The 13,671-nt window shown below is 55.3% G+C and overlaps 1 protein-coding gene across 1 annotated transcript; it reads right to left on the bottom strand.

Moving 5' to 3' along the window:
* Window positions 1-3,107: 3,107 nt before the first annotated feature.
* Window positions 3,108-13,671, bottom strand: IFITM10 (interferon induced transmembrane protein 10). Its single transcript, XM_068399981.1, has 3 exons — window positions 13,646-13,671; window positions 12,272-12,686; window positions 3,108-3,257 (listed from the first exon to the last, which is right to left on the bottom strand). Exons 1-3 carry the CDS (start codon window positions 13,669-13,671, stop codon window positions 3,108-3,110), a joined length of 591 nt encoding a protein of 196 aa, XP_068256082.1.

Raw genomic sequence — 13,671 nt, 5'->3', positions numbered from 1 at the left:
TTTTTCCTAAGCAAGCTTGGAAATCTATGTGTCCCCCCTCATTTTCCCCATTTGGGGGGTGCTTTCCTACTGCTGTGAGTTTGAAGGGGCTCCATTAAAATGAATGGGGCAGCATTAATAGAGAGGAGGGGAGAGCACAGGGTCTTTGCTGCTCCCAGCCCAGAGCCACAGGTGGAGCCAAGGCAAGGGCTGTGGTGGAGCTGAGCATCTGCCTGGGGTTGATCATCCCATGGGGTTACTGCATCCTCCTCCGCTACCCAGTTCTTGTCTGAGGCAGGTCTGGATGGATCTCTGACCTGCTGCAGCACAGAGATTTCAGCGTTCACACCTCCTACAACGTGGGCAACAAATAATAAATATGATGGTTACTAATAATAGCCCACCCTCTCCATCCCTGACAGTTCATGCATGCAAAAATGCTGCAGAGTCAGTTCAATATTCCCCCCGGTTCATTAAACCAGCATCCATTTTCTTGCAGATAAGACGGTCTGTCAGGGGAAGGGATGATGGTAACTCATTTGTCACACTTGTTAAATGTAGGAAAGGCTGACTTTGGGTCACTTCCAACTTTGTGTCAGCTCTGCCTTTATCTGAGCAGCCCCGTGCCTGCTTGCCAAGCAGGGCGGCTCTCTCCTGCATGGCACAGGAGGTGGGGATGGCAGCACCATCCCCACAAGATTTTGCAGAGTCGGGGGCGGGTCTCTGAGTGCAAAAGCACTTGCAACATGGCTCCAACGAGTTCGAGCTCATAGAGAGGAACACACTTGTTATTGCAAGAGGTGCCAGGCATGTTGGTCCTGCAGTGACCTAAACCTGCGGCTTTGAGACCCCAGCACTGCAGGTTGGGTCACCCTGTGTGAGTTATCCCCCAAGCCCATCCTGCCTGGCTTGTGTTTGGGCTGCAAAGCTTGAGAGGTACGATGGGCACCTGGATGGTGAAGGATATCAAGCCAAGACCTTGGGAACGGCCAACACGAGCTCAGTGCAGGTACAGGGGGAAGGAAAAGGTGATGCAGCCTCACCTCTGCACTCCTCCTAACCCTCAGAGGATTTTGGGGTAACTCGTTTGGGTCTTGCCTAAACTAGTGCCATCCCAGTGGCTTTAATTTGCTTCAACTATCAGGCGCCAGCTCAGGGTGGCTGCAACGTGAGTCTTTTTGGCTGCACCCTCTTTGGAGGCATTGCCATCATGACAGGCCACCTTCTTCCTCTGCCAGGGACAAGAACTAGATACAGCCCCTAGCTATGTTAGGATGACCTCTCAGACCTTGCTTCATGGAAGGGAGCAAGAAGTAACCAGGAGAGGTTGGGAAGAGTCTTGACCTCTGGATGAGTGATCATAGAGCAGTTCATGACTGAGATACTTCTCAGGGCACTGTGTACTGCTGTGCCGGTGGAAACCTCAGTGCAGAACAGACCCCTGATCTGGTCTGGTGCAGAAATGCCCTCCAGTGAGTGGGGAGCAGGTAGGACTGCAAGTCCTTCTGCCCATAGCTTCCCCCATAAATGAAGCCCAGGCTGGGGTTAAGGCGTGGAGACCTGGGCAGGAAGAAGGTGACATCTCATGAGGCTTTCAGGGAAGCATCCTCATGGTCTGTCCCCATGGTTCACTATGGCACAGCCCTCACTGAGCACAGCCCAGAGACAGCATGTTGATTTAACCGGGCACTCAGCAGAGTATGAAGTGTCCCACGACAGCCTGTCTGTATTCCCCATCTCTTGCTGCACCTTCGCTTTCATGGTGGGCACAAAGGTGGACGCTGTTGCCTCCTCCCAGCTCCATGGCTGGTCTGCAGCAACCTGTCTCCCTCAGTTCGAGGTCATCTTACAGCTGGAAAAAAATGAGGCAGCTGGGGCATATGAGATGAGATGAAGCATCAGAGGGGCTGAAAATCTGTATTTTCGTCCTGGTCTTGCCATTCATTTGTGGTGTTTCCAAGTCAGGGCGTGTTGATTTGCAGCACCACAAGCAGCTATTGGGAAGGGCTCCAAGCTCCTGCCTCGTTCAGTGGCAAACGCATGGTGTCTCCAAAACCTGGCTCTCCATAACGACCCCGGGAAGTGCTGCGGTAGCAGCAGGTTCAGACTGCAGCTATTTATTTCTATCTATCTTCAACGTCGGTTCTAGCAGGGGCGGGGGGACCTGCCCGCTCATCTGTTTTTGCTTGCTTGTGATTGATCGACCATCATGGGAGTTGCTGAGGTCTCTGCTCTTAAATCTGGCTCTGTGCCCTCTTTTATGGCTGCGTGTGGCCCCAACGTACAGCAGCATCCCTCACTCCTGCTTTAAATCTCTCCCAAGCAGCTGCTGGTGACATTAGCATTTTCTCTTGCCAGCCTGTAGGGACCAGGAGCCTGGCCCTCCTAAGGAAGGAATTAACCCAGCAGCATCAGATATCAGAGGTATCTTTATTGACGATTTACAGAAAGACAGTAGCACTTGGTTTAGGGGGCTTAGGTGAGTTCTCCAGAAGGTGCCTTCCTTCTCAGCATTGCCTGGAGATCCTCGAGGAGAAACCTGCCCTTTAACACTTTGGGGTTTCTCTGGAGGCTTTGGGGCTCCCTAGCACGAACTTCCTAACACCCTCAGCTCTCCAGGGGTTGGGATTTATTTCAACCAGTGGATGAAAACTCAAGAGAGGAAAAGGAAAAGAAACCCCTGTATGCCGGGGGTGGTGGGGTGGTCTGAACACGTCTGATATGTTGTGAGCCAGCCCTGCCACAGTCACCATCCATCACTGCACGCACCTCCCGCTCGGCAGGACCCCGCTGCTCCCCAGGCCTCAGCTTTATGCTGCCAGGCGTGCATTGCTTTTGTCACACGGCTTGTTGGCCATAAAATAAATATTTCTTGGTCTGTTTTTCTCCCTGTATCTGTGTAAGAGCGAGACCCTTTCCTATAGCAGTTCACAAACTGTTTGGGGCCAGGAAGAGTATGCTCAGCTGGGCTGATCAACTCATTTCATTTTTATTTATGTATTTAATTGGCTTTTTTTTTTGCAATCAAGGTGGAGTGTGGTGTTTTTTGCGTCCTTGCTACAAGAAACAACTGCAGACACTTCTGGCATAGAGGCATTTTGGCGGTGGCTGCTGCTGTTGGCCTCACTCTAGTAGTCAGTGAGGGGGTATCGCAGGAAGATGAAGATAAGGATGATACAGAAGGTGGCAAGGGCTGAGCTGGTGATGTTAAAAAGCCGGGCTGTCTTGGCGTCTTCGACTGCTCCATTTAAGTCATTGAGGAGTTTCTTATCCCGGACCTGAGACACAAAAAAAAAAAAAAAAAAAAAAAAAAAAAAATTGGGAGATATATAAAAAGACATAACTCGTTTCAAGCAACACCCACACTGTAGGGCACCTGTGCCTCTTTGCATTTGACCACTGGAGGTGCCGTAAAACACCCCGAGGTGAGGGTTCCACCCCGGCTCTGCTATGGGTTGAGCTTGTGAAGCCAAGCACTGTAATACCTGTGGGCTGGAAACCCCTGGGAGTGGAGAAGACCTGGAAGAGTGACCCGTTGCTGTTACCAACCAGGCAAACCAGGTGCCCGTGGCCCCTGGTGGGGGCAGTCGGGCCATTTTAAGGCCAAGGGTGCACATGGGAACTGAGGTGCCATCGTGCACCCCATGCACGTGGGCACTAAAGCATCCACCCCACTGTGTCACAGCCCCCTGGCCCTGCAGCATTGGGCTTCGGCTTGCCTGGTCCGCAATCAAGGCGGCTGGCTGCGGTTTCAGTGTGCATCCCTGTGCTTCCGACTGAGGGGCTGAGCGGGCGAAACCTGGCACGACATCCTACTGCAGCTCCAGGGCTGCGCACGAGCCTCCAGCATATTAAGCAGTCCTGGGTTAATGAATTCCTTCTGCAGGTCTTCTGTGGCTCGTGTAGCGTCTCTGCCACTGGCAGGTTTCAATCCTGACAGCACGGTCTGCTCTCTTCATTAACCTGCAGGCTGGGACTTTCATGGGCTTGCCTTGGGACAGCTCTGCAGTGGGTAAGGATTGTGCATGGCCGTGTCACTGGCTTGTCTCCACCTCCTCCAGGCTGCCAGGCAGTGCGTGGCACCAGCAGGCAGTGGATGGCACAGCTGGGCTGCAGATAGCATCTTCAGGCAGTGGATGGCACTGCAAGGCAGCAATGCCACTAGCAGGCAAGGATGGCATTACCAGGCAGAGGATGGCACTGCCAGGGAGCGGATGGCACAGCCAGGCAGTGATGCCACTAGCAGGCAAGGATGGCACTACAAGGCAGTGGATGGCACAGCGTCCTGGTTTCATGGGGATAAAATTCATAGAATCACTTTTCTGTTATATTTTGTTTCAGTTTGTGGCCAGCCATGGTATGGTGATCAAGGCCATTAGCAGTTAAATCCAGGACAGCTGACCCAGGCTGGCCCACAGGTGTATTCTATAACAAAAGCTTCAGGTTCACTATAAATGGGAAAGCTTGTATTGATGGGGCCAGGGGGTTTTTGCTCTCCTTTCTTCTCCTTTATGGTTGTGATCCCTGGAGGGACTTGCCACCACTCGATGGGCTGAGTATAACTTTGTGTCTTTTCTATTAGTATTGATATTGGTTTTCTTATTTTATTAAACCTGTTAAAATTTCAACCCACGAGTCTCTCTCCTTTTCCCAATTCCCTTTCTCAGCTGGGGAGGGGTCTTGGGTGACAGAAGAACTGGTCATTGTTCAGCCCTGGGTGCAGGCTAAAGGGAGACGCACAGCCAGGCAGTGCACACACAGCCAGGTAGCAGATGGCATCGCCAGGCAGCCGATGTCACAGCCTGCCAGCAGCAGCTCTGCAGCTTGAGCCCAGCAGATGAGCGGTCAGGCTCCATCCCTTCCTAGCAGGGATGTGTGTCCATCCCCAAACCGCCCTGCCAGCCGGCACTCAGCAGACCCAGGCAGCTGGAGCCAGCAGGATGAAAGGACCAGGAGGCTTCACCCCTCTTCCCTTTCCCGTGTCTGAGCGGGGTATCCAGGGGCCGGCACGGTGTGGCAGCACCTCCTTTGCTGACCACTTTATGGCCGTGGGGCCGTGTCCCCTTCACAGCCGGCCCTCGCTGCCGGCAGGGTGAGCACTGTCCCAGCACTGCCAGCTGAACGCTGGATGTCAGTGGCAGGCTGCAAACGCCAGCCCCAGAGTCCTACCTAGAAATATTAAAAGGCTTTTATCGACCTGGAGCTTTCCAAAGAGACTCTGTGATGGATTCAGACCACGTCTTAGTGACTTTTTCTCTCTCCCTCCCGCAGTGCTTACCCACGTGGCTGTCCTGAAAGCCGCCTATGACTTGCTGGATACGGGGAAGGGTTGCTAAACCCCTTGTTCCCACTGAGCCCTGCTGGTCTCCAAAACCACATCTCAGACCCTCAAGCAATGTCTCCTCCTCTGTCACACCAGTGAGGACCTCTCTGCACAAGCACCCCGTGCTCTTCATCAATCCTGGACCACGGGGAGGAAGGCTGCTGCTGGCGTGAGGCCCACAGGAGCCGGTGCCGGCAGATAGGCAAGAATGAGAGCCATTTTCCTCCTCGTATTAAATCCTGCGGTGCCATGTCCTTGGCCTCTGTTGTGTCCTGCTCCCGGGATCCTGCAGCTGGAGCCGGGGCCATCCACCCATCACTCCACAGCCAAGCGCTCAGCAGCCTCAGGGCATCCTTCTGGGAGCAGGGACAGGGTCAGTCATGAAGGTCAGGTGGCTCTGTGGCAAGCTTGGCTGTGCTCCCAGCAGCGGAGATGACCTCTGGGAAGGCAGCAAGCCGGCAGCCTGGGAGCCCCCATGCCTTTTTGTCAGCTGCGTGTCCGGGATGACTCGCTTTCAAAATGATTCGGTAGGTTTAGCATCCTCCCAAAAACCCCTGGGTGCAGCAACACCGGGCAGCCGGCACCTCCTCACCCACAGATGAGAAGCGTGGAGGTCTCTGCAGCCAGAGCCCCAGGGCTGCTCGATTCAGGCCAGAAAATCCCACCCGCTGCTCCCAGCAGGCTCTTTGAAGCTCTCACACACTTTCCTCTTCCCAGTGGCAGGGCTGCTGGAGGCAAACCCTGCGCAGAGCAAATGCCCTCTGCCTCTCCCTCCTCCGTAACCAAGCCGTGGCTAGGAGAGGTTGCTCTCTGTGGGCTGGTGTTTGCTGTGTTTGCCAGGACGATAGAGGTTTCTCCAGCAGACCGGCGTGGCCGGCGCACCGAGCTCCACAACCCTCCCACTGCTGAGCCGCCTGCTTTGCCTTTGTGGGGCCAGTTCCTCTTGGCCCCAGGAGCTCTCCCCAGCTCCTCGCCTCCTGCTCCTCCTGTCCCTGGGGCGCTCTGCAGCCCTAATTTCTGTGCCCAGCCCTCTCCCAGTGCTCCCAGCAGCCTCTCTCACCTGACACCACCTCGCACTCGTGACCGGCGCTTTAGCTCTTTCCCACAGTGTGCCTCAGCAGCCCCTGCCCTCGACGTCCCCGTGGCTCTTCCTCTGGCCCTGCCCCACTCCGCTGCCTCTCAGCACCTCTATCGAGGGGCTCCTGGGGCTGCCCTCTCCCCAGTGCCACCATTTCCTCTCAGTTCTTTTTTTGTCCTTCCCGTCTCTTCTCTTTCCTGCTGTTTGGGCCCAGATGAAGGTACGGACAGCCACCTTCAGCTCCTGCCAAAGGGGACCCAGCTGCCTCTTCTCCCTGCCCCTCGGGCCAGTCCCACCTGCCTGCTCCTGCCAAGCCCTGCAGCACACGGTTCTCTGCTGCATCCCCCATCTCCAGAAGCCCCCTGCCCTTTCCCTTCCCTAGCTCCTCTCTGGCTGCTTTGTCCTTGGTTGCCTGGATCCCTCATCCCTGCTGAGTCCTTGGTCTCCTTCCTCTCCTCCCTTATTATTTCCCATACACCCTATGGCTTCAGCGGTCACCGTCATGCAAATCATCCCCTATTGTCCATTATAATTTATATTGCAATGGAGCCTCCTCTAAGCACCCAGACAACTGCCAGGGCCCCTGCGGCACACAAATGCAATGAAAAGACATTTCTCCTTCCAAACCACTTGCAGACCCGGCCTCCCCCATCTCTCCAGCGTGGCCTCACCTCCTCCTGCCTGGCCTTGCACCCTCAGATGCCCACAGACATCTCCCTTCAAGGTCCTGCTGCGGCATCTGGGTTGGGCTCTGGAGGAGGAGCTCTCCTGGAGAACAGATATGCATTTCGGTTCCTTCCCCGCTCTGTCCTTAAGGAGATGGCAGTGTCTTTCTCATAACCCAGCCTCAGCTTTTCCTATTTTCATGCTCCTGTGGCCACCATCACCATAACGTGATGGCAGCTGGTGCAGGAGCTTCTTGGAGCCCTGGAAGCTGCTTCCTTCCACAGCCAAGAAGGTGAGGCACAGAGGGGACAGGTCCCCAAGGTCAGAAAGTCACAAAGCAGAACCCCCCAAACCCAAGTGTGGTGTTTCCTTAGTCACAGACTCTTTTCTCATCGTCGCTTTGACCCTTCTCACATTGCCTAAAATCATTTGGGGATGTTTGGCCCTGCTTTGCACTGAAATGACTGGTGTGTAAGGATAATTATCCTGCATCTGCTGACCGTGGGGTTTCCCCAGGCACCTCAAAGCGCTGCATGGTGGCCCTTTTGGAGGTCCCACCCTGGACAAGGTAAAGGTCATCTCTGGTCTGGCTTGACGATTTATACATTTCCTTTTCCACAAAACACAGCCTGCTTTCGTGGTTTAACACGCAAACGTTCCTCCTCCCCTCTCTCACCAACAAAAGGCACTGGTGGCCTTTCCCTCCGCTCCTGCTTGTCTGTCACCTCCCTGCTGCTCGCCTTGTCCTCCACCATCTCCAGCTCACCTTGTCCTCTGCCATCTCCAGCGTGCTGATGCCTGAGGGCTCTTTCCTCCCTCTGACCACTGTCTCCTGCCCTTCCTTCCCTTGGGGCTTTGACTTCAGCTTCCTCTCCAAGCTCTCCCCTCAACTCCTACCATCCCACTCCTTCCCAGTCCCTTCCCCAGCAGCCATCTCCCCTCTCTCCACTCTGGGGCTTGGCCCCTCTCATTTTTGGGAGCAGGAAACTTGCTGTGTGGGTACAAAGTGCTGCCTCAGCTTGCAGGAGGAGACAAATGGTTTGTTGATAATGAGCCTAATGAGGCTGTATTTAAGGCAGCCCAATTTTTAGCATGCAGCCCACAGCTGGTTGTCTGTAAACCCATTTCCGTGCAGAGCTCTATGTCCCTACCCATAAGGAGCTCTGGAGGGGATCCTTGGATTTATTTGCTCTGAGAATTGGTCAAGAGCTCTCCAGACTGCGTACCTCCACCATGCCAGCACTGGCATCACAGGGCTGTCGCCTCTGCGTTTCACCCACCTCCATAAACCATTGCTCCTCCCGAAAAGCAGGCTGAGAGCCTGCCTGAGAGGTCATGTGCTGCAGCCTCTCTGCTTCTTAGGGTTAATAAATAGCTATGGATTTGTGCCGGCCAGCTTCCACTCGAAATGGGGAAGGTCAACACACGGTAAGAGGGGAAGGCAAACAGCCGTGCCCGGAGCTGTGTGCTAAGGGCTGGGCAGAGAGAGGGCAGGAGAGCTCAGCTCTCCTGAGGTGCTATCACACTGCAAATTTTGGTGTCCTTGAGAGGCAGGAAAACTCTGTGATCAACCCCGTGGGCTGCTGGCGGGGCTTAAAAAGCCAACAGGGCTTCTTACCATCTTCATCTCTATAAAACAACTGTACTGCAGCTCCTCTTGGATCCCAGCTCCTCTGATCTACCGCCTCATGGCGTAATGGGTACTCAGGACTTGGCCCTGGCAGTCTCTGGAGATAGGCCTCCCAATGACTGAAGCAAGATCTCTTGCTACCAGGTGCTGGTGCATCATTCATTACCACTTGGATGATGGAAACCAGCTGAATCCAAAGTGTTGCCCTTGGAGCAATCCTCACATCTGTGCTGGGCTGGGGTTAAGGTTACTTTAGGGTTTCTAACTTCCCCAGTCCTGCTGGTTATGTCTTCTTCCCCAGCACCAACACATGCAAGCACCTTGCTTGTGCTTCAGGAGGCTGACCTTGAGAAGCTTGAGATGCTAGAAATAACCCTGGGAGGGATATGTGAGTCGGTGCAACTCCATTGGAGCCCAGCAAGCTGTATCTGCTGAGGATGTGGCCCACTATGGGTGTAAATAAAGACGAGGCATGCTGTCACACTGTTATTCAGAGTGCTTGGCTGGGGTGTCTGTCACACAGAGTACTTGGCTTGGATGTCACAGTCTTTGCCCTCACCTGACTTCACATGTTTCTCTGAGTAAGAGCATAAACTCTTTGGTGCTGGGATGGGTTTTTGGCATTTTTTAGTAAATGGTGGTAAATAGCATTTCCCTGCAGAAAGAAATCTAGAAGGCTGCAACTCATGTGCAAAAGGCCAGGCAGACATGGAGGTACTGTCTTGTGGCTGGCTGAAACAAATAAAAGTGGGCACGGGGAAGGAGACAGCTTTACGGTAATATTCAAGTGTACCTAAGCATACATCTGGCTTCCAGTGTAGGCATTGTGCTGCTGAAAATGGTGGAAATACTAGGATGTGCTAAGGTCCATAATGAAATATCTCATGGACCCGGGGCACGAAGGAGCTACTGCTTTATGAACCTGGCAAAAGCAGATCATGTTTATGGCAGGGTATTGAAAATGGTATTGCTGATAATGAAAAAGATGATTCCTGAGGTTGCTAGATGTTTCAGTTATTTAAAAGAAATGGAAAAACCATAACCTGGGAACCATTTAATGTCATCAGCACCCTGATGGCCCTTCAGCCAGGAAACCCATGTTCCACTGGCCAAGGGCTCTACTGTCAGAGGTCCCAGAATGGGCTCAGGGAAGAGAAGGTGCTGCTCCCCTCCTCGCCCTCCCACAGCTCCTTGCTTGGTCTCTGCAGAGCACAAACATCCTAGAAAGGCTGGGACTTAAGTGATCTGCTCCTTCACATTTAATTGCAGAGGAAGAAGAGAAGTCTCTTTAAAGGGACTCCTTAAGTAGTCTCCAGGGCATTTCTTGCTTTATCTGAACTTATGTGAAAAACCTTATTGACTGTAAAAGAGATGAAAACAACAGGCTTCTGGAGAAATGACCCTAACATCCAGCCTGGCGGGGATGTTGTGAAGGTCTCTGCAGTAGCTGTGAGTGAGGAAGGATCCCGTCTGTCTTAACATCCCAGTGGTCTTCCCCAGGACAGACCTTCTGCTACTGCCCAGCATCCCCATTGCCTCCCACCACCCGTCCCAACAGCAGTCCGTGAGGGCATTCGCCATCCCTTTGGCTCTGTCCTGTGCCTCTGAGGGACATTTTGTTTCTATTTTCCCCCTGCCACAGAGTCACAGCCACTGGGGCGCTCCAAGACCAGAGCAGGGTTATTTCTACCCGCTCAGCTCTGCGTCTGTTCGGGTACCACTCTTACGTCTGATCAGCTACTGCCTCCGCAGTCCAAAAGCCAAGGCTGGTTTTTGAGAGCCATCTTCTATTTTCCTTTCCCTGATTTGGAGCATATTTGCCCACTTGCTTTCCCTTGCCACCACTTCTTCTTTTTCACACTGGAGTTTATGTCCTCTAGACTTTGTAGCTGGATGCTGAGCCCACGCCTCTGCCCTGGCCCGAGTCTCCAGCCCCGGGTTACTTCTGGGCTTTGCCCTCCCTTCCACCTCGTGTCAAGGATAGCCTTTAAAAACCTTGTATGTGGCAGACCCTACTCCGTCCTATGCCCTGGAGCTGGGTCAGCCTGGTTCTCAGGCTCTCCTGCCCCACCGATGGCTGCAGCTGAAGGACCACATCTACCCAGATACCTGCTGTAGCTACTGCCGTGTCCCCGTGATGTGAAACCCTTTCTTAGCCCGCTGTGACCGTGCCTCTTACATGGGGAAGATGCTGATCATTAGAAGCAAATTCAGACAAGCAAAGACACACAAAAAAGGAGGAAGCCAATGTCTTCTCTCGCTGGCTAAATGAGTGGGGGTGTTAAGGGACTCCCTTTCCCCGAGTCTTGTTAGGCTGCCGTTGCCTGGATTTGCCCTTGGGTCAGTCCTGCTTGTGGTGATGCTCAGCCCAGGGCATGATTTAAGCTATTAAATGCCTTGCCCAGGCAGCAGTGAACCCTGCTGCATGGGTGGCAGATGGGTGCTCATCACCCATCTCAGGGAAGGGGAAATTGAGGCAGGCCCACAGTGCCAGTGCTGGGTGAGCCCAGGGCACAGGTCTGTGGGCTTGACCACGAGCCTTTCTGCCGGAGACGCTGACGGGCTCCGGAGCAGCCTCCTTGCAGTGCTGGGCACTCGCAGTCCAGCTCGCGGGAGCTGGATGGGGTTAATTGATCTGCTTCTGTGACGAAGCCTGTCAGTGCCCTGGCCTTCCACTAAACACTGCCTGCCAAAACAAATCAGCTAGCTCCTCTCCCGGGCCACCCAGCCGCCCCGGGCTCTCGGCATATCCATTCAGTTAGTTTTGAGGCTGGCAGGCAGGGAAGGGGAGGACAGCCCAGGCCCCTCTCTCCTGGAAGCTGCTGAGGGGCTGCCTGTTTGCCGGGTGCCATCCCTGCTGGGCTGTTCCCATGCAGCTCCTGGGAGTAACCCAGTCCTGTCCCCTTCGCTGGCTGTGCTCCACGCCATCACCCTCTCCATCAACATGGCTCTATTTCCCCCCAGCCCCGAGGCTGTGCAAACCCCCCCTGCACTCTCTTCACCCTCCTCAGCTACCCGGGGCTTGTTCCCACAATGCTGGCAGGTCTCCAGGGCTTGCTTGCTTTGGGATTTATAGGGTCCGGGAGCTGGCCACCAGCTCTGGTGTTTTAATTAGGGAGAGGGCAAGAAGGGAACAGGCAGGATTGCCCTGCACCTTGGCAGCCTCTCTCCCCCGCAACTTGCCAGGCACCAGCTGATCCTGGACGGCTGCTTCTTATTGCTTCTGCCCGAGCATCCGACGCTGCTGGATCCTACCCTGACAAGATCTTTAACTGACAGGATCCCAAAGAAGGGACTGAGCGCCGGGGTGCCCGTGGGTGCAGCATGAGCAGAGCTAGCCCTGTGTTGCCTGCCCGTCACCCTGCCGCCGTGATACAGAGGAGCCTCCAAGGGTACCGGAGCAAGTCAAAGCGCCTCTTCCCTACCCGAAGCAACATCCCCAGCTCCAAAACACCACTTGGCTCTCCCCATCCCCATCCCCAGCGGGTGCAACCTCATTTGGGTGGCAAAGATGTGATTTACATCAGGTGCAACCCCCAAATGCTCCCACCCTCTCCGGCCACCCCTTACCCCGCGCCTCGCGCTCAGTACTCACTTTCAACGAATAGGCCAAGGCAATGAAGCCGAGGCAGCAGAAGTTGAGGTATACAAAGTTGAAGATGGACCAGAGATAGTAGTCGTTCACCTCGGTGGTGTCGGGGTAGATTTCGATGACAGTGGTGGGGTTGGTCATTGTCTTCTTCTCCACGGAGTGTTTGCATGGGACCGCTGGCCGCAGGCTGTCCCCTTTGCAGCTCTTGCTCTCCATGAGATACACGGCAGAAGAAGGAGACAGGATGGGCGAAGCTTGCTGGAGAGCTGGGGGCTTGGCGATGCAGGCGAAGCAGCCCTGGGGGGGGCCCTGGGGGGGTCTTGGGGTCCAGGCCAGCCCCTCGAAGGGGCACGGTGGGCCCAGGGGGGGGTCCTGTGTCCTCTCCGTGGTTGCTGCCGCGGTGTCACCGCGTTCTGCCCTGGCAAAGTGAAAGGCCCCCCCGTGAAAAATGGGGGTGAGGGGATGGGAGAGGCGGGAGGGGGGGAGAAGAAGGAGCAGAAAAGGGGAGACGTGGAGGGAAGGCAGGAGAGAGAGAGAGAGGGAGAGGGACCGGGAGGCAGAGGAGAGAGCAGGGAGAGGAGCGAGGGAGTGGGCAGAGGAGAGAGGGAGGAGAGGAGGGCAGGCAGGAGGGGGAGGAGGGAGCACCGGTACGCCCGGGGACCACAAAGCCGCTGCCTCGGCGCGGAGCTGCCGCCGGCCCCGGCCCCGCGGCGGGGGCAGAGGAGCGGGCGGCGGCAGCAGCATCCCTCCTCCCCTCCCTCGTCCTCCCCCCCCTCCGCTGCCCGCTGTCCTGCGTGACCCGCGCCCGAGTCACGAGTGGGGAAATAAATTAAAAATCAGGAAGGCAACGTATAAAAGCAGAAAGAAACACTCGGGAGGAGCTGGGGGGGCTCTCGGGGAGTTGCCAGCCAGCCGCGCTGCATCCCCCCCGCAGCCCTCCCCGCCCGGTGTCGGCCGGCCTGTCTGTCGGTCTGTCTGTCGGTCTGTCGGGGCCTTCTGCGTTCCGTCCCACGCCGGGATGGGAGCGGGCCGCTCGGCTGCGGGGCGACGGGCGGAACGGCTCTCCCGGTGCGGCAGAGCCGCCCGGCCCCCCGCCCTCTCTCCTGGGGGGTTCATTTTTGGGGACGTTTGTTTTTTTTGTTTTTTTTTTTTTTTTGCTGAGTCCTCATCTCTGCGGGATTCCAAATGGGATTGCATTTCCCGATTCCTTCCACCTGCCCTCAGGTCCCCCCCCGCCTTTTTTTGGGGGGGAGAATATCGTGGCCGGAGAGGAGGAGGAGGAGGGGGAAGAGGGGATGAAGACAGAAGATGGGGAAGGGGATGTGGGAAGAGGTTTCCCCCCCACCCGAGCTTTGCAAATAGGAGAGACTAGTCCACCTGTGTGTGCCCGTCCGTCCGTCCAT

This window comes from Nyctibius grandis, chromosome 4 (assembly GCF_013368605.1).
Source record: "Nyctibius grandis isolate bNycGra1 chromosome 4, bNycGra1.pri, whole genome shotgun sequence".
In the NCBI taxonomy this organism is placed as follows: domain Eukaryota; kingdom Metazoa; phylum Chordata; class Aves; order Nyctibiiformes; family Nyctibiidae; genus Nyctibius; species Nyctibius grandis.
This window is presented reverse-complemented; position numbering and strand designations above follow the sequence as displayed.

Excerpts from the sequence above, each read along its gene's own strand:
- IFITM10 (XM_068399981.1), bottom strand. The coding sequence starts at position 13,671 with ATGGACGGACGGACGGGCACACACAG. Across the intron at positions 12,687-13,645 it reads GGACGGACGGGCACACACAG|GGCAGAACGCGGTGACACCG; the intron begins GTGGACTAGTCT and ends TCACTTTGCCAG. Across the intron at positions 3,258-12,271 it reads CCTTGGCCTATTCGTTGAAA|GTCCGGGATAAGAAACTCCT; the intron begins GTGAGTACTGAG and ends TTTGTGTCTCAG.